This window comes from Dendropsophus ebraccatus, chromosome 9 (genome assembly GCF_027789765.1).
Source record: "Dendropsophus ebraccatus isolate aDenEbr1 chromosome 9, aDenEbr1.pat, whole genome shotgun sequence".
NCBI classification, from domain to species: domain Eukaryota; kingdom Metazoa; phylum Chordata; class Amphibia; order Anura; family Hylidae; genus Dendropsophus; species Dendropsophus ebraccatus.
The window spans coordinates 67,218,778-67,243,231 of NC_091462.1; the positions used below are offsets into that span (position 1 = coordinate 67,218,778).

The 24,454-nt window shown below is 46.1% G+C and overlaps 1 protein-coding gene across 3 annotated transcripts in view; it reads right to left on the reverse strand.

Annotated features, from left to right (window-relative positions):
• The window catches only part of STAT1 (signal transducer and activator of transcription 1), a 997,040-nt gene that overhangs the window by 49,782 nt on the left and 922,804 nt on the right, over positions 1–24,454 (reverse strand). For all 3 annotated transcript variants that reach the window (XM_069983571.1, XM_069983569.1, XM_069983570.1), the window contains exon 23: positions 11,387–11,486. In XM_069983571.1, the coding sequence (XP_069839672.1) occupies positions 11,387–11,486 (100 nt within the window). The remainder of the gene's footprint in view (positions 1–11,386; positions 11,487–24,454) is intronic.

A 24,454-nucleotide genomic window follows, 5' to 3' on the forward strand; every position in this document is an offset into this window, starting at 1 on the left:
GCTATTGATGCGCTCCTATTCCTTATACATACTGTATACCATTGAATACTAAGGCAGATCGTGCAAAGCTTTTTAATTCACTGTTCACATTTTATGTTGTCTATTGTTTGTTTGATCTATTAATTTTAGTTATACTTGTAATAAAAGTTAAATTTTAACCAATAGGGAATATAGGTATATTTTGGGGCGTTTGCCTCAAGTGGCATTCTTTGCGCCATTATGTGTTCTTTCTATCGGTACCTTGATTGCGCATATATGACTTTTTGATCGCTTTTTATTACAATTTTTCTGGATTTGATGCGACCAAAAATGCGCAATTTTGCACTTTGGGATTTATTGCGCTTACGCCGTTTACCGTACGAGATCAGGAATGTGATTAATTAATAGTTCAGGCGATTACGCACGCGGCGATAGCAAACATGTTTGTTTATTTATTTATTTGTTTACTTTTATTTATAACCTGGGAAAAGGGGGGTGATTCAGACTTTTATTAGGGGAGGGGGCTTTTTATTGACAACAACACTATATATTTTTTTCTTACACATATACTAGAAGCCCCCCTAGGGGACTTCTAGTATATACACTTTGATATCTCATTGAGATCTCTGCAGCATAGATATGCTGCAGAGATCCATGAGATCAGCACTCGTTTGCGTTCGGCTGCTGCAGCCGGAAGTAAACGAGTGCCGAGCCGGGGACGGCACCATCTTGGAGCGGTCCCCGGACGGCTTCAGAAACGGAGATCGCTCCTCCGGGATAACATCCCGGAGGAGCGATCTCCGCCACTAGACACCAGGGAGCCGCTGGATCCGGTAATCGGATGCAGCTGTCATGTTTGACAGCTGCATCTGATTACTGTATTAGCGGGCACGGCGATCGGACCGTGCCCGCTAATACTTACTGTCCCAGGCTACAAGCGGCACCCGGGACCGCCGCGGTTCAGAGCGGGGTCGCCGTGCGGCCCCGCTCTGAACGCCCTTACCGGCAATAGGGCGTACCTATACGCCCTTTGTCGTTAAGGGGTTAATATAAAAACTGAAAGTGATTTCATGCCTGTGAATGTCTCTACTGCTATTGATACATTTTCTAATTTAGTGAGGGATGAGCTGAAAGACTTGAAACTGCAATTTGAAGATGGTAATATTCTACACCATAATCTGACTTCCTTGAAAGAATTGATATGGCTTCCTTGAAAGAATTGATAGATAACCATGAGATTGTTATTAAGCCTGCTGATAAGGGGGGTGCAATCGTAGTTATGAACAAGGAAGCATATTTACAGGAAGCATATAGACAGCTACATGATGAGGATGTCTATACATTGGTACAGAATGACCCTAAATTTCATATTATTAAGTGCATTAAGACGGTGGTATAGGAAGCTCTAACACAAAATATAATAGATGAGAAATTAGCAGAATTTTTAGTGGTGGAGAACCCTAGAATGCCAATAATCTATTTTTTGCCTAAGTTACATAATGACCCGGTTAGTCCACCGGGGCGCCCAATAGTTTCGGGCAGAGGTTCGGTTATTAACCATGTGTCTATTTTTTTGGACAAGGTGCTTAGGCCACTTGCCACAAATGCTAGATCATACGTAAGGGATTCTACACAATTTTTACGAGAAATAGGGACTATTGAGGTACCAGAACAATGTATATTTGTTACACTTGATATTGTGAGTCTTTAGACATCTATTGACAAACATATGGGAAAAGAGGCAGTCAAGAACAAGTTGGGAGACTTATCACTGACATCAAGGCGAGCGTCTCCACCCGTGTCATAGACTCTATTCTATGCACGGCCGGATTCCGTCGTCCGTCCAAAGAATGAACACGTTGGACGGAGAGCGGAATCCGCCCGTGCATAGAATGGAGTCTATGACACGATCGGAGACGCGCGCCCGCATTAGTCCGCTGGTGGGTGCCAGCTGCGGAATGCACAAAGGGTTATCCTTCGCCATTCCGCAGTGTGTACGTACCATTAGAGTGTATGAAGGAAGGGACACCCAAATCCACCCCCAGAGGCCTCCCCCCCCATCCTCCGAGTTAGTGGGAAGATCGTTTGGGAACTGATCTTCCCACTGCTGGATAAAGGTCACCACCTGTACGGGGATAACTCTTATACCAGCACCCCCTCTTCTGGTCCCTCGCTGCCCGAGCTACTGTAGCTTGCGGCACGATTCGAAAATATCAGAAGCCGTAATAGAGCCCTAATATTTAGCAGCCATGGAGCGGACCCAGCTCTTCTGGATATGAAGGACCCCGTATCACACCAGGGCAACATTTTCCAGGTGACGTCCCCCACACTGGAGAACAGGAGACCCCAGAAGAAGTGCAGAGTGTGGCGTAACAGGGGGATCAGGAAGGACACCATTTTCCAGTGTGACACCTGTCCTGATCCCCCCGGCCTCTGCATACTGGATCGCTTCAAGGCGTACCACACGTCATTGGGGTTCTACATTTTCTAAATTCTGTCCCTTATTCCTATTTCAGGGGTCACGTTGATCCAGGGATTATTCTGATTGCCATTATGGAGTCGGGAAGGAATTTTTCCCCTGTGATGAGGCTAATGTCGTCTGCCTTTACGAGTTTTTTTTTTGCCTTTTTCTGGATCAACACAGGTTGAATTTGATGGACACCTGTCATTTTCAACCTTATAAACTAATAATTGGCCTAATACCCCCAAATAAATTAGAATTGTCCCTTTTCCCCAGCTAAATAGGTATGGCCGCCATTCCCATTAGAGGATGCCACAATGCAATTACAAAGCCTCTGTGCAGCCAAGACAGTAGAAACCCCCCACAAGTGACCCCATTCTGGAAACTACACCCCATAAGTAATCTAACAAGGGGGGCAGCGGGTATATGGCCCCTAGTGACAGCCACATTTGGGACGTGAAAATGAATGCCCAATGAATGTGCCCATCACCAGTGGGGTCCATATGCTCACTGCACCCCTTGTTAGATTCCTTAAGGGGTGTAGTTTCTAGAATGGGGTCACTTGTGGGGGGTTTCTACTGTCCTGGCAGCACAGGAGCTTTGTAATTGCGACATGGCCTCCATCCTCCATTCCAGCCTCTAAATGGCGCTCTGTCCCTTTGGTGGCTTGCCCTGTGCCCATATGGCACATTATGTCCACATGTGGGGTATTTTCGTGTAGGAGTATTTACCCTACACGTTTTGCTTTTATTTTCTTTTTTAACCCCTTGTGGAAATGGAAAGAAATCAAGGCTAGACCAACATTTAGTGTAATTTTTTTTTAATTTTAACTCTAAATCATTGATCTTGTCTTGATTTTTTCATTTTCACAAGGTGCTAAAAGATAATAAAAAAACAATTTCCCCTGAGTACGGAAATACCCCACATGTGGACATAAAGCGGCATGCGGGTGCAGGGTAAGCCTCCAAAGGGAAGGAGCGCCATTCGGTTTTTTGAGGCTGGATTTGGCTGGAATGGATTTCGAGGGGCCATGTTGCATTTAAAAGGCCCCTGTGTTGCCAAGACAGTTGAAACCCCCCACAAGTGACCCCATTATGGAAACTACACCCCTCAAGGAATGTAACAAGGGGTGTAGTGAGCATATGGACCCCACTGGTGACGGGCACAAATGTGGAACAATGTGGCGTGAAAATGAAATATTACATTTTTTACACTATAATGTTGGTCTAGCCTTGAATTTATCATTTTCACAGGGGGTTAAAAGAGAAAAAAAAACACAAAATGTGTAGAGCAAATTCCCCCGAGTCCGTAAATACCCCACATAAGGACATAAATCGCCATGTGGGTGCAGGGCAAGTCTCAGAAGGGAAGGAGCGCCATTTGGATTTTAGAGGTTGGATTTGGCTAGAATGGATGATGAACGCCATGTCGCATTCACAGAGCCCTCGTGCTGCCAAAACACTGGAAACCCCACACAAGTGACCCCATTCTGGAAACTACACCCCTCAAGGAATCTAACAAGGGGTGCAATGAGGATATGGACCCCTTGATGACGGGCACATTTGTGTCGTGAAAGTGAAAAAATGAAAATTTTCACTTTCACGTCACATTTTTTCACATTTGTGCCCGTCACCAGTGGGGTCCATATGCTCACTGCACCGCTTGTTAGATTCCTTGAGGGGTGTAGTTTCCAGAATGGGGTCACTTGTGGGGGGTTTCCAGTGTTTTGGCAGCACGAGGGCTCTGTAAATGCGACATGGCCCTTGAAATCCATTCCAGTGAAATCCAGCTTCCAAAAGCCAATTGGCGCTCCTTCCCTTTGGAGGCTCGTCCTGCGCCCGCTTGGCACTTTATGTCCACATGTGGAGTATTTCTGTACTCGGGAGAAACTGCGCTACATGTTTTTTGTTTTTTTTTTCCTTTTATCCCTTTGTGAAAATGAAAAATTGAAGGCTAGAATAACGTTTTAGTGTAAAAAATACTTTAGTCTTTTTTCACGCCATATTGTTCGGAAAATCTGTGAAGCACCTGTGGGGTCCAGATGCTCACCGCACCCCTTGTTACATTCCTTGAGGGGTGTAGTTTTCTAAATGGTGTCCCTTTAGGGGTGTTTTTTAGGTTTTGGCACCCCAGAGCCTCTGCCAACCTGAAGTGGTACAGTCAGAAATGACCAAATATAAGGGACCCATTGAAATGCACTAGGCGCTCCTTTACATCTGAGGCTTGTGGTTGCGTCAAATAGCGCAATAGGGCCACATATGGGGTATTTCTATAAACTGCAGAAACGGGGCAATCAATATTGGGGTGCATTTCTCTGGTAATAAGTTTATAATTATGAAAAATATTGGATTACAATAAAATCTTTGCACAGAAAATTAAAATTTTCAAATTTCTTACACAATTAGCTTTTATTTCTGTGACTCCCCTAAAGGGTTAAAAAACTTTCTGGTGTGCTTTTGCAGAGTTTAGGGGGGTGCAGTTTCTGAAATGGGGTGCTTCGTGAGGCTTTCTAACATACAGTCCCCTCAAATACACTTTAAACCTGAACAGGTCCCTAAAAATATCTGATTTTTAAATTTTACTGAAAATTTGGAAATTTGCTGCTAATGTTTTAAGCTTTCTATTGTCTAAAAAAAATGAAATATAGTTTAATAAATGCTGCCAACATAAAGTGGACATGTTGCTAATGCTATTTAATATATAATTTATGTGGTATAACCATTTTCTGTATAAGCAGAAAAGTTTTAAAGTTGGAAAAATGCATTTTTTTCACAATTTTTCACGCTATATCGTTTTTTTTCATAAAGATTTGTTATAAGTATCGACTCCAATTTACTAGAAATGCGAAGTACAATATGTCACGAGAAAACAATCTCAGAATCAGCCGGATAGGTAAAAGCATCCCGAAGTTATTAATGAATAAAGTGACACTGGTCAAATTCATAAAATTTGCTCCAGTCCTTAAGGCCATTTCATGCCCGGTCCTTAAGGGGTTAATGACCAAATTTTTCTACAGAGACGGGGTGTAGGGATGGGTGCGAATTATGCACCTACATACGCTAACATTGTAGTGACACATCTGGAAGAGATGTTCGTATATGTGGCTCCCCACTTCCAACATGTTGGAATGTGGAAGAGGTTCATTGACGATGTCTTCTTACTATGGTACGGTGACATGACGCAGCTAGTGACATTTATCAATTACTTGAATACTGTTGACAAAACAATAAAGTTCACTATGCACTGTGATTACAAAGTAATTAACTATCTTGATGTTTTAATCACTAGGGATGGAAATAGACTGGTTGCAGACATGTATACAAAACCCACGGACTGCAACAATACACTACGATATGACAGCTGCCATCCAAGACGTATGGTAAAGAGCCTTCCAAGGAGCCAGATGCTCGGGGCAAGACGAATCATAGAGAGTCGGACAGACTTGGACAAAACACTGACTAAAATGGAACAGGATTTTAAGGAGGGAGGATATCCTGAGAGAGTGTTAAAAAATTGTAAACAGAGTATCCTATGTAAGGAAAGGCACAAACTACTGGAGGACAAAGTTAGGGACACCACACTGAACAGAATACCATTTGTCTCAACTTACACAGACCTTTCACCAAGGGTTAACTCCATCATTAACAGATACTGGTATGTGGTAAAAGACAGTCACAAGAATATGTCTGAATTCCAATCCCCCCCACTAATGTCATACACACGAGGGAGGAATTTACGAGACCAGTTAGTTAAATCCACTGTAAAAACCACACGAACAGACACACAAAGATATATTGGCAGGAAAAATGTGGGTTCATTCCCCTGCTTAAACTGCATAAATTGCAAATTAATGACGAAAGGTGCAGAATTCATCCATCCCATTACAAAAAAAACATTTAAGATCACACAATACCTCACCTGTGTATCTGATTGGGTCGTGTATATATTATGGTGCCCCTGTGGCCTTATATATGTAGGCAAAACCTCGTGGGACCTAAAAACAAGGCTTAACCATCACCGGTACACAATTAGGAAAAAGAAAATAGAGCTACCAGTAGCTAAACATTTCACGGACAAAGGACACTCTGAATGGGACTTAAAATTCATGATTGTGGACAGAATAGGCCCCCTCGCTAGAGGTGGGGATAGAATGTTAACTTTAAAAAGAAAGGAGTTAGAGTGGATTTTTAAAACAGAATCCAGAGGTGCATATGGGATGAATGTGCAATATAAAGTGGCAAAGCATTTAAACAGGTAACCATGTCTGCCTATGCAACCCTATGCAACATCCTAGATGTGTGATTCAGTAACAGTGAACTATAAATCCATGTTATGACTGTTATGTTTTACAACTTTCTGTGATGTTGTACACAATTACTTACCTTTTTATCTTTTATTCATAGATTCTGGAAACGGGACACGTGTGGAACAAATAACTGAACCGGACATTTTGGAGCTAGGAGGATTTACTTGCCATGGCTGGGATAGTGGATTAGAGTCAGTTCACACAGGATGCGTTTTTTTGTGTGCGACCTGTCGGGTCCTTGTTGTGATACAGAGCAACCAGGAAGGCTGATTCTCATCTGGACTGGGAGCCTGTGGAACACGCTGCTTCACTAATTTTGCTGACTGCTATGTCAGCTAATCCGAGATTCCTGTGTCTGACTCACTCCCAGAGAGATTGTGCAAGAAGACAGACCCTTAATGACGTCATTAATCTCCTTGACAACATGATGCTTTCTCCTGCTCTATCCGGACAGTTCTGTTCCTAAGTGTCCTGGAGAGATACATGAACTTTCAAGCATGTCTGTGCGTCTCTGCAGTGGAGAGACGTTTCAAGAGAATGGACTTTGTACTTATGCAAATCTTGTATATATTCACACAGCTTTTGCAACACTGAGATCACCAGTGATTATGTATTTGTATGCACCTGAATTCCTTTACCTAATAGATGAAGCACTAGAAGTTTACACATGTGATTGACACATCTCACAACCAATGAATTGTTTGATTACACGACCAATGAATTTGCTTGATTTTGATTATGCACCTGTATAAATGAATATGGTTTGTTCACTACTGTGGCTTGAAAATGGTGGCGAGAGGCCACAGAAACGTTGCCTAATTACTTTGTATGCTGTGCTGTGCACTTTGTAAATAAATGTAAACCTTTTTTTTCACCTTATCTGGAGTGCCGTCAAGCTACTTTACATATATACTGTGGACTCGTGGTTGGAGTATTTGCCTGGCACCCGTATTTTTCCTGTGTTGCTGAAATTACTAAGAAAATATCTATCTATCTATCTATCTATCTATCTATCTATCTATCTATCTCCTATCTATCAATCAATCTATCTATCTCCTATCTATCTATCTATCTATCTATCTCCTATCTATCTATCTATCTATCTATCAATCAATCTCCTATCTATCAATCAATCTCCTATCTATCTATCTATCTATCTATCTATCTCCTATCAATCAATCTATCTCCTATCTATCAATCTATCTATCTATCTCCCATCTATCAATCTATCTATATCTCTCCTATCTATCAATCTATCTATATCTCTCCTATCTATCAATCTATCTCTCTCTATCTATCTCTCTCCTATCTATCTATCTATCTATCTATCCATCTATCTCCTATCTATCTATCTCCTATCTATCAATCTATCTATCTCCTATCTATCAATCTATCTATATCTCTCCTATCTATCTATCTATCTATCTATCTCCTATCTATCTATCTATCTATCTATCTATCTATCTCCTATCTATCTATCTATCTATCAATCAATCTCCTATCTATCAATCAATCTCCTATCTATCTATCTATCTATCTATCTATCTATCTATCTATTTATCTATCTATCTATCTATCTATCTCCTATCAATCAATCTATCTCCTATCTATCAATCTATCTATCTATCTCCTATCTATCAATCTATCTATATCTCTCCTATCTATCAATCTATCTATATCTCTCCTATCTATCAATCTCTCTCTATCTATCTCTCTATCCATCCATCTATCTATCTATCTATCTATCTATCTATCTATCTATCTATCTATCTCCTATCTATCTATCTCCTATCTATCAATCTATCTATCTCCTATCTATCAATCTATCTATATCTCTCCTATCTATCAATCTATCTATCTCTCTCTATCTATCTCTCTCCTATCTATCTATCTATCTATCTATCTATCTATCTATCTATCTATCCATCCATCTATCTATCTATCTATCCATCTATCTATCTATCTCCTATCTATCTATCTATCTCCTATCTATCTATCTATCTATCTATCTATCTCCTATCTATCTATCTATCTATCTATCTATCTCCTATCTATCTATCTATCTATCTATCTCCTATCTATCTATCTATCTATCTATCCATCCATCTATCTATCTATCTATCTATCTATCTATCCATCTATCTCCTATCTATCTATCTATCTATCTCCTACCGTGTTTCCCCGAAAGTAAGACAGTGTCTTACGTTCTTTTTACTCCCAAAAGTCCCACTATGTCTTACTTTTGGGGTATGTCTTATATTGGACAGGGGTGTATGACTGTATAGGGGGGGGAGACAGGGGTGTATGACTGTAGTCCCCTCAGTAACAGTGCAGGACTGTAACATAGGAGGAATGGATGTGCTGCAGCTGGCAGGATAACACACACAGCTATAAGTTATCCCGCCTGCTGCAGCCCATTATTCCTCCTATCCTGTACTGTTACTGAGGGGATGAGATGACAGGTCAGCTGTCACACGTTGTCCTGTGTGTGCAGGGAGGCGGCCATGTCAGAGCTGGAGGAGCAGCAGCACGTGAGGGCGGCTGTCCTGTACTCCCCTCAGTGAGCAGGGACGCCGGACCGGACGGGTGGTGGGCGCATGGACGGTGCGGCAGGACGGGGCCTCAGAGAGGGCGGACAGGTGCGCGCACGGGGGGTGGGGGGAAGGTCGCTTGGACCAGACGGGGGCGGTGCGGGCAGTCACCTGGGCCCTGCTGCTCCTTCAGCTCCCGCACCAATACCGGCGTCCCTGCACATGACGTGCAGCGCTCGTGCCGGGCCGCGCGTGTGTGTGTGTGCGCGCGCGTGCGAGCCTCTGACAGGACGGGCGCAGGGACATAAAAGTACAAAAATACCGCCCTATGTACTATGTCTTACATTCGGGGTATGTCTTACTTTAGCCCAGCCCCCGAAAGTCCAACTATGTCTTACTTTCGGGGGTGTCTTACTATCGGGGAAACACGGTATCTATCTATCTATCTATCTATCTATCTATCTCCTATCTATCTATCTATCTATCTATCTATCTATCTATCTATCTATCTATCTATCTCCTATCTATCTATCTATCTATCTCCTATCTATCTATCTATCTATCTATCTATCTATCTATCTCCTATCTATCTATCTATCCATCCATCCATCTATCTATCTATCTATCCATCTATCTATCTCCTATCTATTTATCTATCTATCTCCTATCTATCTATCTATCTATCTATCTCTCTATCTAGTAAGTAGATAGCCACGGCACTCAAAAGGGTTAACGGTGCAAAAAGTAGATTTATTCAAAAAAATATAGTGCAGCACATCATTTTTTTTAAATAAATCTACGTTTTGCACCGTTAACTATTTGAGTGCCGTGGGCTATCTACTTACTATTTGAATACAGTCAAGAGTCAAGACCTAGATCCGCTGGCACCAACCCCACGCCAATTGAGCAGTGCTGCTTTTTCTCTTTTTTTGTATCTATCTATCTATCTCCTATCTACTGTCTGTCTGTATGTATGTATTATATATATATATATATATATATATATATATATATATATATATATATATATATATATATAATACACACACATACAGGGAGAGACTTATCAAACATGGTGTAAAATGAAACTGGCTCAGTTGCCCCGAGCAACCAATCAGATTCCACCTTTCATTCCTCACAGACTCTTTAAAAAATTAAAGGTGGAATCTGATTGGTTGCTAGGGGCAACTGAGCCAGTTTCACTTTACACCATGTTTGATAAATCTCCCCCACAGTATATAGATAGAAAGATATAGTAAAAAATATAGGCAGCACAATAAACAAACTGTGGGTGCCAGCAGACAAATCCCAGACCTTGGATCAAGTCAGCTAGTAAAGAATACTCTGATGTTATTACAAACGTGAAAACATGAATTTATTCCATATAACAATGTGCAGCAAACTTCACAAGTAATATACAACGTTTTGGCATCTCCTATGCCATTTTCAAGTGCCACTTGAAAATGGTGTAGGAGATGCCAAAACGTTGCGTATTACTTGTGAAGTTTGCTGCACATTGTTATATGGAATAAATTCATGTTTTCACATTTGTATTACCATCGGAAAATGGGGTTTTCAAAAGTGGTGTGGCTTTTAAAAGGAGCGTGTCAATTATCGTTCAATTTATCGTTACCGCGGCTACGAGTGTGATATTAATTTAGGCCTTTATCGCCCAGCCCTATGTTGGAACCAACATGCACCACAGCCTGTATAAATCTGATACAGTTTCATGGTCTCAGGTGACAGAGGGCAAATTTGTTGATTTGGGGTTTTTTGGTTTTTTTTTTTTAAAGCACCCTGACTTTAACTTAAAGTGACTCCCTCCATGCCCTCTTCATCATTAGGAATGCCCCTGGGCAGGATTTCTCCTAATCGTCACTTGTCTGAACACTGAACATATGCTGGATCGTAAAGGATAGGATAGGAGAAATCCTGGCCAGGGGCCTTCCTAAAGATGAAGAGGGCAGGGAGGAAGGACAGAGAGACATCACAAGCCTAGAGCACATACAATCTAGGCCAGTGCTTCTCAATTCCAGTCCTCAGCCCTCGCTTTAATATTACATAAGGAGAGAAACAACAGTAAACTGAATTATCTTATAAATAACATACAATTTCAAATTCAGCTGGTCCAACTAGCTTGGTTAGATCATCATATTCATCTGGTGACATTGGCAAAAGTGATTCTGCAGTCTGAAGACGGGAAGGATGTCTAGAAGAAAATATAAAAGCAAACAGCTATATTAAAACTACTGTGATGAACAGGTCAGGGACACACAAAATACACAGACTAGGTGAAGCCCTGACACCACCACCAAACTGTCCCTGCCTTTCGGAGAACCTGACTCCTTAAAAGGCCAGCCCCAACCTGAAGACGGCAAATGCTCTGACTTTAGTGAAAACACAAGACACAGCCAAGACAAAGAAATACACAATAATAGAGAGGCCAGCAAGCCAGCCCAATAACTATCAGGCAATGAAGTACAAAATCAGTGGTCAGAGGGATAGTCAGAAGAACGAGAGCCAAGGTCTAGTAACAAGGTATCAGACAAAGAAAATAGCAAGAGATAGCTAGCATGATCAATTAAAATGAAGGCTATTGTAGGCAACTACAACATGGTGAAGGTAGTAGTTACATAAAGGCTGAAGTCCCATCCCCAGAATGAGACTGGAGTAGGGACTCCAGCCCCTCCTCAAGAAACAAATCTGACTGGCAGGAAAAACCTGTCAGTCAGGAATAAAGTACAAGGTGATTAATGGCTCAGGACGAGCGCTGACAACTACAATCTTTTGATGTGTTTAATTGACTCCACACACTTCAATTGGTTTTTAATTGTATTTTTTTATTCAAGTGGTTTATTAGCATTTTGAACATAAACATTGTTCAAGAGCAACAAAATATTGTTAGTATATACAGGCATTATATGACAAGAGGTATGGTACACATCAACTGGGTAAAGAGAGAATACCTGCCATTGCGGAAATAGTTAGAGAATAACAAAATACAGAACAAAAATACCTTAATAACTGCAAACTTCTGAAGCTCTCACTGAAAGCTCCAAATCAGACACTCTAATCTGTATGTATGGGACTCCGGGCAAATAGGTGGGTCCATCTGCTAAAATTCTTTTTTGATACCATGTGGTTATACAGAAATACTCTTTAACAGAACACTGTATTTGCAGAGGTAAAATAGTTATGTAAGTCTTCTGGCAATCATAAAATTTCCCCACATGAGTCTCCTTCCTCTGCAAGGCCTCCACCCAATCCATTTTCATGATGGAAGAGAGTTTTTCTACGAATAGCTTGAAAAGAGAAGCAGTTGGGTGGTTCCATGTGTGCAGTATAGTTTTCACAACTGGGCTGAGATCATATAAAGACGTTTTCTGTCACCCACAGAGCAAGGAAAGCCATGAGTATCTACATAAACAAAAATGGCCCATATCGGACCTAGCGGGACATAGTTGACAGACAGAGATATATGTCCGCCCCTCTTGTGACATCTAAAGTATTCATCAGTTTGGTAAATGCCACCTTATACCCCTGATTGGGGATAGGTACGACCTTTGTAGTAACTGCAATTGCATTTACAGATACCAATTTGAAGGTAGATATTTAAGGCCCATTTTATGGGCGTTTAGAAGGATAGAGATTACCATTCCTGGTATGTCCTGCGACCATTTGGTCAAGGCAGTTTAGGATTGAGTGTAGTCCAAAGGGGAATGTAAGTATTTGTAATAGTAAGAGGAATGACCCCGCATAGAAGGAGGGTATATTAGGATTGGTGTATCACCAGTACTTAGAAATCTAGCTATGGGCTTGTAAATAGGAGAGGAAGGGTATGCTTATGTGTGGGAACTTTTTGTTGAGGTCCATCAGGGGAAGGATAGTAGATGTGGGCAGAAACTGTGACACGCAGCTGAGACCTGCTTTGTGCCAGCGAAAAAAGTCTCCATGGGGCAAACCAGATAGAAATGGTGAATAAAGCAGATGTAATCCCTTACCCTGTCTCATTTTTTTCCCACGCCCACCTTGTTGCCATTAATAAGGGGTTAAGTCTATAAGGCTCAGGTATAGTGTGAAAGAGCTGATGAAGCAAGATGGCCAGGGAATTGCTGGTCTTGCATTGTGTCAGTGAAGTGGTTAGTGTGGTACAACCAGTACATAGCTATGGACCCCCCAACCTCATTCAGTTCAGCCCTGGGGAAGGAAAGGGGGCGTTTATCAAGATTTGGGTTATTAAAAAGAAGCAGTGGGTGTATTGCGGCACAGAGCGTTGTTGCATCCCTGACAAATAACGTTCTACTGAAAACATCATTCAGTGACTCACAGGTGACGTCTTCTTTGATATCAAGCATCACTTTCCTTTTCCTCTTCATCCGGCCCTGACCTTAATGATGATTTCTTGCAGCTATAATTCGTCTCTTCATAACCTGCCAGACAAACATCTGAGGCTCCACACTTCCAGCAACTTCCTTCCTTTTTCCCACCCATAGGCATCCAAACAGTAGTAATTCTGCTGTTTGGTGCACTAAAGTCAGTTGGTATTTGGGTTGTCCCCTGTATGTAGGATCCCCTGCTGTGCCCCCATATAGTAATAATGCCCCCTGCTGTGCCCCTAATAGTAATAATGCCTCCTGCTGTCCTCTCCATATAGTAATAATGATCCCTGCTGTGCCCCCATTCAGTAAGAAAGCTGCCCCCTTTATATTTTCAATCCCATATAAATCCACTTCTAGTTTTGGCACAAAAACTGCAATGTGTGTTTCCATCCTTAATACACACCTTTCACATATTGTAGTCAACTCAACCCTTATTAAAGAGAACTTGGACTCACTTGATGAGATTTGGCTTCCAAACATCTCAATAGAGGAACTGCATTTCCGCTAATGTAGGATTAGTGGGGCTGATTTACTTAACCCCTTAAGGACCGGGCCTAAAATGTCCTTAATGACCGAGGCAAATTTTATGAATATGACCTTTGTCACTTTATTCATTAACCCCTTAAGGTCAAAGCCAATTTTCGTTTTTGCACTTTTGCTTTTTCCACTTTATGTTTAAAAGGCCAAAGTGCTTGCATTTTTTCACCTAGAGACCCACATGAGCCCTTATTTTTTGCGAAACCAATTGTACTTTGCAATGACATATGCTGCGAAACCGGAAAAAAACCATTTGCGCTGTCAAATTGAAAAAAAAAAGGAATTTGTTTTGATTTCGGAGAGTTTTGCATTTACGGCATTCGCCCTATGGTATAACTGACTTGTTATGCATGTTCCTCAAGTCGTTACGATTACAACGATATATAACATGTATAACTTTTATATTATCTGATGGCCTGTAAAAAATTCAAACCATTGTTAACAAATATATGTGTCACGGCCGCGGCGGCTTCCCACGCCCCGGGTTGCCGCCGCGACCGCCTCCTGTCCCGTGCAGCTGCCTGGCGTCCCGGTGCAGGGACCCGGCGCTGTGGTCTGTTCGGCCCCGGGGGGCACCTCACCTCGTCCCGCTCCTCCTTCCGTCTGTGCCGGCCGGCGCGCGCGTCCCCGCCCCCTGGGGCGCGCGCGCGCCGGCTGTCTCAGATTTAAAGGGCCAGTCCGCCCCTAATTGGTAGTTGCACCCAATCACTCCCTATAAATCCCAGCATGCCCTGTCCCCTGTGTTGGAGCCTCTACATGCTTCCCATAGCGTTTGGCCCAGCTCCCTGTTGTTCCTGATACCTGTCCGCTACCTGGTCCCTAGTCCTTGTTCCTGATTCCTGTCCGCTACCCAGTCCCTACTCCTAGTCCCTGGTTCCTGCTTCCCGTCTCTCTGCTGTTCCTGTGTTCAGCCTGTCACCTGCGGTACGCCTACACGCCACTGTCAGTACCTGCTCCTGTCACGCCTCGCCTGCCGTCACCAGCAACCAAGCCAGGGGTAGCGACCTGGGGGTCGTCTGCCGCAGCAAGTCCATCCCGCTTTGCGGCGGGCTCTGGTGAAAACCAGTGGCCCCTTAGACTCCGCTCCCTGGTGAGGTTTGTGCCATCGCTGGTGCCGGTCCAGTGGATCCACTACTCCAGGCGTTACAGTAGGCTCCAACCATGGATCCCGGCGAGGTGCCTGATCTCCGTGACGTCGCCAGAGTGGTCACTCAGCAGGCGCAACAAATCCAGAAACAGTCGCAGCAGATCCAGCAACTCACTACCGCCTTACAGCAGCAGACTATTGCCCAGCGCACACCACTTCCTGATGCTTCGTCTTCGCTCCGACTGGCTCTCCCAAGCAAGTACTCTGGGGACTCTAAGTTGTGCAGAGGATTCTTGACTCAGTGCACCATGCACATTGAACTTTTGAGTAGTCAGTTTTCCACCGAGCGCTCTAAAGTGGCTTTCATCATCAGCCTATTAGAAGGTAGAGCCCTGGCCTGGGCCACGCCACTGTGGGACCGTGATGATCCTGTTGCTGCCAATCTCCGGGCCTTCCTATTCGAGTTTCGCTCCGTCTTTGAGGAACCTGCCCGTGCTTCTTCAGCCGAGACTGCTCTCCTCAACCTCTCTCAAGGCAGCTCCTCTGTTGGTGACTACGCCATCCAGTTCCGCACCCTGAATTGGACTGGAACGAGGCCGCCCTATTGGCCACCTTCAAGAAAGGCCTGTCTAGTCGAGTGAGAGACGTGCTCGCTGCCCGAGACCTGCCTACCTCCCTGAACGAACTCATTCTACTGGCCACCCGAGTTGATACTCGTTTTTCGGAGAGGGAGGAGGAGGTTCGGCATGAACATTTACTAAGCCGTTCCCGTCGCCATCCCCAGCTGGCGCCGGTTTTCCAGAATCCTGACCTTTCGATGTCCCAGCCCTCTCCTGAGATTCCAATGCAGGTGGAACGGGCTCACCTGACGCCTGATGAAAGAATCCGGCGCCTGGAGCGGAATCTCTGTCTCTATTGCGGTGGTTCCGATCACTTCCGGCTGGGATGTCCCCTACGTCCCCAAACATCCGGAAAATGCTCGCACCTAGGTCCGGTGGGACAGGTGTCCCTAGGTGTGAATGCCACCTTTCCGAGTCTGTCTATGCCAGTTTCCAACCGGACTCCCTCAGGACAAAATCATCAGACTACTGCCTTCCTCGATTCTGGCTCAGCAGGCAGTTTTATTGCGGCAACATTGGTCCAAAGATGGCGGCTACCCGTGACCCGACTAGCCAGGCCCCTGACTATCTCCTCGGTCACGGGCGAAATTCTTACCGACCGTGTGTGCTACCAGACCGCACCTTTAGTCCTCCAGGTGGGTCCTTTACATCAAGAAGAGATATCCTTCTACGTCCTGCCCCATTCTTCCCCCGCGGTCCTCCTGGGACTCCCGTGGCTGCAAGAACATGCCCCTCAGCTGGACTGGAGAACCGGGGAGATTCTCAGTTGGGGTCAGGACTGTTCCAACCAGTGTCTCAAGTCACCTCAGACCAAGTGTACTATGTCGTTTCCTGTCCCTGCCAAGCCTCTATCCGGCCTACCGGCAGAAGACCAAGATTCGGCGGATGCCTTCTCTGCCGAGGTGTACCCTCTCTCCGTACCCAAGACTGAGGTCATGTCCTCTAACCACCGGGAGAACTTACAGAAGGACCTCGTCCACAGACCCACATTCCCTTGCCACGTTTTTCCGCCTGATCGCCTAGTACCAGTCGCCACCTCCACTCTTCAGAGAGTACCCCCCGGAAAGACTCATGTTCACCCTGCGCTTCGAAGAGGTATTTTGAAGTGGGGACATTCCTCGTTGGAGGCCGGGCACCCTGGAGTCCGTAAGACCGGCCAACGGATCTCTCGCCACTACTGGTGGCCCAGTCTATCCCAAGATGTCAAAGACTTTGTGGCTTCCTGTGCCATTTGCAGGCAAGAAAGAGGGGGAGGCCAAAGGGGGGGGTACTGACACGGCCGCGGCGGCTTCCCACGTCCCGGGTTGCCGCCACAACCGCCTCCTGTCCCGTGCAGCTGCCGGGGTCCCGGTGCAGGGACCCGGCGCTGTGGTCTGTTCGGCCTCGGGGGGCGCCTCACCTCGTCCCGCTCCTCCTTCCGTCTGTGCCGGCCGGCGCGCGCGTCCCCGCCTCCTAGGGCGCGCGCGCGCCGGCTGTCTCAGATTTAAAGGGCCAGTCCGCCCCTAATTGGTAGTTGCACCCAATCACTCCCTATAAATCCCAGCATGCCCTGTCCCCTGTGTTGGAGCCTCTACATGCTTCCCATAGCGTTTGGCCCAGCTCCCTGTTGTTCCTGATACCTGTCCGCTACCTGGTCCCTAGTCCTTGTTCCTGATTCCTGTCCGCTACCCAGTCCCTACTCCTAGTCCCTGGTTCCTGCTTCCCGTCTCTCTGCTGTTCCTGTGTTCAGCCTGTCACCTGCGGTACGCCTACACGCCACTGTCAGTACCTGCTCCTGTCACGCCTCGCCTGCCGTCACCAGCAACCAAGCCAGGGGTAGCGACCTGGGGGTCGTCTGCCGCAGCAAGTCCATCCCGCTTTGCGGCGGGCTCTGGTGAAAACCAGCGGCCCCTTAGACTCCGCTCCCTGGTGAGGTTTGTGCCATCGCTGGTGCCGGTCCAGTGGATCCACTACTCCAGGCGTTACAATATGTTCCTTAAAATCGCTCTATTCCCAGGCTTATAGCGCTTTTATCCTTTGGTCTATGGGTCTGTGTGAGGTGTCATTTTTTGCGCCATGATGTTTTCTTTCTATCGGTACCTTGATTGCGCATATACGACTTTTTGATCACTTTTTATTACATTTTTTCTGGATTTGATGCGACCAAAAATGCGCAATTTTGCACTTTGGAATTTTTTTGCGCTGACACTGTTTACCGTGAGAGATCAGGAATGTAATTGATTAATAGTTTGGGCGATTACACGCGCGGCGATACCAAATATGTTTATTTATTTATTTATATTTATAAAATGGGAAAAGGGGGGTGATTTGGACTTTTAATAGGGGAGGGGATTTTTTTATTAATAAAAAAACATTTTTACTTTTATTTTTACTTTAACTAGAAGTCCCCCTGGGGGACTTGTATATAAACAGCACTGATCTCTCATAGAGATCAATGCTGTGTATATACACAGCAAAGATCCATCAGATCGGACATAGATTGCTATGGCCTGCTGAAGGCCACAGCAATATATTGCCGAGCCGGGATCAGCGTCATTCCGACGCTGAGGCCCGGCACGGGCAGAAGAACAGATCTCCCCCCCCCCCCCCCCCGCGATGAGATCCGTCCCACTAGACACCACGGAGGAAAGCCTCTAAATTGCTCTACACATTTTGTGTTTTTTTTTTTATCTTTTAACCCCTTGTGAAAATGAAAAAATCAAGACAAGAGCAATGATTTAGTGTAAAAATTAAAAAAAATTTACACTAAATGTTGGTCTAGCCTTGATTTTTTCCATTTCCACAAGGGGTTAAAAAGAAAATGAATGCAAAACGTGTAGATTAATTTCCTGAGTACGAAAATACCCCACTTGTTGACATAATGTGCCAAATGGGCACAGGGCAAGCCACCAAAGGGACAGAGCGCCATTTAGAGGCTGGAATAGAGGATGGAGGCCATGTCGCAATTACAAAGCTCCTGTGCTGCCAGAACAGTGGGAACCCCCCACAAGTGACCTAATTCTGAAAACTACACCCCTTAAGGAATCTAACAAGGGGTGCAGTGAGCATATGGTGACGGGCACAAATGTGGAACAATGTGGTGTGAAAATGAAATATAAATTTTTTTACACTTTAACCCCTTAGCGACCCATGACGTATCTGATACGTCATGGTGCCGCTCGGGGTGTTCAGAGCGGGGTCCCGCCGGGACTGCGCTCTGAACGGCGCTGATCCCGGCTGACACGTGCAGTCGGGCAGTGCCTCTATTAGCCGGCGCGGGTCCCGGCGCGGGACCCGGCGCCGGCTAATTAAGCCTCTAAGTACAGCTGTCAAACCTGACAGCTGCACTTAGAGGCACTGCGCCGCACGTCCCTGGTGTCTAGTGGGACGGATCTCCCCCCCGCGATGCGATCGCGGGGGTAAGATCCGTTCTTCTGCCCGTGCCGGGCCTCAGCGTCGGAATGACGCTGATCCCGGCTCGGCAATAGATTGCTATGGCCTGCAGCAGGCCATAGTAATCTATGACCGATCTAATCGATCTTTGCTGTGTATATACACAGCATTGATCTCTATGAGAGATCAGTGCTGTCTATATACAAGTCCCCCAGGGGGGCTTCTAGTTACAGTAAAAAAAAAAAGTAAAAAAGTGTTTTTATTAATAAAAAATCCCCTCCCCTAATAAAAGTCCAAATCACCCCCCTTTTCCCATTTTATAAATATAAATAAATAAATAAATAAATAAACATATTTAGTATCGCCGCGCGCGTAATCGCCCGAACTATTAATTAATCACATTCCTGATCTCGCACGGTAAACGGCGTCAGCGCAAAAAAATTCCAAAGTGCAAAATTGCGCATTTTTGGTCGCATCAAATCCAGAAAAAATGTAATAAAAAACGATCAAAAAGTCGTATATGCGCAATCAAGGTACCGATAGAAAGAACACATCATGGCGCAAAAACTGACACCTCACACAGCCCCATAGACCAAAGGATAAAAGCGCTATAAGCCTGGGAATGGAGCGATTTTAAGGAACGTATATTTGTTAACAATGGTTTGAATTTTTTACAGGCCATCCGATACAATATAAGTTATACATGTTATATATCATAGTAATCGTAACGACTTGAGGAACATGCATAACAAGTCAGTTTTACCATAGGACGGACGGCGTAAATGCAAAACTCCCCGAAATCAAAACAAATTGGTTTTTTTTTCAATTTGACAGCGCAGATTTTTTTCCGGTTTCGCAGCATATGTTATGGAAAAATAATGCCTGTCATTGCAAAGTACAATTGGTTTCGCAAAAAATAAGCGCTCATATACGTCTCTAGGTGAAAAAATGCAAGCGCTATGGACTTTTAAACTTAAAATGGAATAAGCAAAAGCGCAAAAACGAAAATAGGCTTTGACCTTAAGGGGTTAATGTTGGTCTAGCCTTGAATTTTTTATGCAGTAATGGCGGTCGGTGCTGTCTCGGACAGCATCGACGGCCATTTTTTTCAGGCTCATCGGGTCACCGATGACCCGGAAAGCTGCAGATCGCCGCTATTGGCTGATCTGAATTGATCAGCCAATAGCAGCAATCATCAGCACGGGGGGTGTTAACCACCCCCCGTGCAGACAAGCTAGGATGGCCTGCTATACATTATAGCAGGCCATCTTCCCCGATCGCTGTGTGTGTACACACAGCGATCGGGGAAACTGTGGGCGTACATTTACGTCCATTTGCGTTAAGGCACGGGCTGTCAGGACGTAAATGTACGCCCACGGTCGTTAAGGGGTTAAGGGGTTCTGTCAGAAAAATCACAGGTTTTTGTCTATTGTTCCAAGCAGTTTAGTGTTGCAGTATATTTCCAAAAGTCCAACGCACTTGTTCTTGGCTAAAAATCCGAAAAGTGGGTACGTTGTAGGTATGTCCTTTAAAACCTGCCACATCAAACAGATTTATTAAACAAAACATCATTCTTTTCTACTTTTTTATGTAAAAAGTCAGTCACTAGTGTGGTGGGATGGCTAGGTTTTATTTTTTCCTGTGTAGCGTTGAGTGGGCATGCTCGGATGCTCACTCAACACATTGTAAGTGCAGCATGAATTTCCAATGTAATGTGTTTTGCAGAAACCTAGGACATTTTTTCCTACAAATTTTTGTATATTTTATTGAAACATCCCTCCAAGTAACAAAATATACAAAAATTAGAATGAAACAATAAAAATGACAAGGAATGTTCCTGAGTGGTGAGGGAATCACAATACAAATATGCAGTAAAAGCATATTGATCAGTTTTATTGCCGATCTGCTTATAAAGTCTGCTTGAGGGCAGAGTCTATAAGAAGATCGCTTATCTGACAGGACGGAAAAATTTGTTTCTTGTTCGCCTGGGAAAGCCATCGGGGGTTCCGATCAGTTAGCAACAGGTACTTTTTTCTGTCACTGACTCTCAACCCTATAGATCGTAGCATTTGTAATGGTTAATGATAGATACCTGAGTAATTTAAGCTTCCTGTCATTATGCCCGGCTCCTGGGACACTAATGTATGTGGGGATGCTCACAATGAAGTAGTAGGAATGTAGTATTAAAGTAGTCAGTAGTAGGAATATATATACAGTGGTGCCTTGGATTACAAGCATAATTCGTTCCGGGACCGTGCTTGTAATCCAAATCCACTCTTATACCAAAGCAAATTTTCCCATAGGAAATCAATGAAAGGCAGATAATTGGTTCCACACCCCAAAAATAATACATTTTTATTCTAAAGAATGAAACTGCTCTTTAGGGGGCGTGGCTTGAACATGGCTGTGTGAGGACGCATCCGAGCACAGCTCCGGGCCTCACTTACCACTACCGGGACTTTACCCCTACCAATCTCTGCTTCGTTATGCTCACTTGGGGCAGGAAGGCACCCGCTACCCCACTGACCACCCCTCGAGCCCTGTCGACCTGTTTTGCTCGCCCCTCGCCGGGTTTATCTCCCACCTCACCGCAGCAAGCAAAGATGGCGACCGCACCAGCCACGCGCCGCGCGCCACACAGAAGACCATCCCGGCTCTCTTGGAGCTCAGTCAATCGCTGCCGGAGATCCTAAGAACCCAGCCCGATGAAGGACAGACACCTCTGCTGCCTCGGTCACTTGATCCCTCGAGCCCGCCGGCCTCAGACGGGCTGCTTACTGAGGTCAGAAACCTTCTACAGGCCCTCCCCACCAGAGAGGAACTTACGGCACAGCTGGCTCGTATGGAAGAACGGCATGCGGGCGACATGGCAGAGCTGAAGTCCTCGATCTCCTCCATCTCCGATGCTGTGTCGGGACTGGAATCTCGCCAGGAGGCCACGGATCAGGCACTCTCCTCCCTGACCCCCCGAATGGATGCTCAGGAAGCCGTGCTGAAGGAGCTGATCTTCCATGTGGACGACCTCGAGAATCGGGGTCGCGGCAACAATGTGAAGATCGGCGGGCTTCCGGAGGACGTCGGCCCAGACCGCCTCACCAGGGCTGTCCGCTACATATTTAACCGTTACTTGGGGGACCCCACCGATACCGACATCGAGCTGGACCGCACGCACAGGGTGGCAGGTGCGCGCCCTCCTGACCGGAACCGCCCGAGAGATGTCCTGTGCCGGGTGCATTATTATCAGCAAAAAGAAGCTCTCCTCCAGCGCGCTTGGGAGAAGGGTCCCCTGACCTTTGAAGGCTCCGAGATAACGCTCCTTCCAGACCTGTCCAGGCGCACTCTAGCTATGTGCCACCTGCTCAGACCCCTCCTGGAAGCCATAAAGGATGCGGGAGCCTCCTACAGATGGGGTTACCCCTTTCACCTCATTATCCGCCAGGCCGGCACCACTTACATCCTCTGGACGCCGGCGGACTTACCCGGAGCGCTGAAGCTACTCGGCCTGTCTTCCCTGCAAGTACTGGACTGGACGGCGCCAGACCTCCTGCCCACATCAGCTGGCACCGCTCCCGGAAACAGGTCACCTCGCTCGGAGCCGCGCAGGTCCCGCTCCCCTATCCGGAGAGACCCCCGCCCTCGTGAGAACCGCTTTCTTTCCTGTCCCCGGACGGAGACCCGCTGATCGACGTTCCTCGGCTGCTGCTGGTCGGTACTTGTCGACTTTGACCCTGCTCCTGCCGACATGGACCTGACCAGAGACTCGTGGTATTTGGGTGGACTCTGCCACATCTGGAGGTACCGGCCTTGCCCCCCGTTTCTGATCTGTGATCCCCGTGCCTATCTCTCCTATCTCTGGGCCTTCTGCTGTGACTGTAGGCGCATGGGTCCGTGTAGCCTCCTGTGATGCCGAGGATGGAGACTGAACGGCCTCTTCTTCCCTCTCCCCTCAGGATGTCAGCCTGACCCCCCACCCCCCATCCATCCCTCCTCCTGAGGCCCCCCTGGAGACAAGAACTCTCCTCTGCTCCCTGCGGTCACTCTCCCCTCGGCCCTGGTCATATGTGTCCAGTGACTTTGTGTTGGTTCTCGCGCCAATTGCGGTTTGCAACAGGGGTGGGAGTGCACTTTGAGTGTAGCGATATGTGCCGTTATGTTGACTGACTCCCATCTCGACCCACCCTACCCTCCCTTTCACCCCACCCCCCCCTCTCATCCCACCCCCCCTCTCATCTCACCCCCCCCTACCCTTCCTCTCATCCCACCCCCCCTCTCAACCCACCCCCCATCCCTTTCATCCTATCCCCCCTCCCTCTCATCCCACCCCCCACGCCGTTCCCTCGCCCTCCCACTCTATCCCCCCCCTCCCACTGTACCCCCCCCCCCTCCCACGCCATCCCTTCCACACCCCCCCCCTCGGCCTCTCCTCAACCCTTCCCGCTTCCCTATCCTCTCCTGCCCTACCCTTACCCCTGCCACCTCCACCCTGCCCATCCTCACCTCCTTTCCTTCCATCCCCAGCTGTTTAGTCTGTGTCTTTAGAATGTTTAATTATCATATGATGCTCCTGTTTAGGGGGCTTCTCCCTCATGGGACTCTACCTAGTAGATACTGGAGGACGCAGTTACCCGCACACCCTCCTGGGTTATGTGTCCTCGTGCACTGCTATCTGCTTTATGGGTATGGAGTTTTCATCAGTAAGGGCAGGGCGCCGTGTCCATGATGGGCGTCTTGTTCCCCTCTCTTCACTCTCTGACCTCTGTTACTACCCTTCTCCTTTCTTTCCCTCTACTAAAATCCCCATACTGGACTTATCAAGTTGGACCTGACTGGCCCGGACTGTGTCTCCTGGCCTGTTCTTCTACGTCTCCCCATAGTACGTTACGTAGGTTCTTGGTCGGTAGTCTTTTAGACTCCCGCTCTCCCTACGGTTAAGGGTTTGCACCCTGTCTTTTCCCCTTTCTCTCGCTACCGCCTAACTTTCGTCTCTCTTTCCCTCCCTACCCCCCTTCCCCTTCTTCCTTTCCAGCCCTCTCCACCTCTCCTCTCTCTCTCCCTTTCCCTGCTCCTCTTTCTCCTCTTCCTAAAGTAGCTCCTCACTGAGACATGTCTTCGGTACTGTGTTTATCTGTCAACGCACAAGGTCTTAATGTCCCAGAGAAGCGTACCAATCTGTTACGCCTTT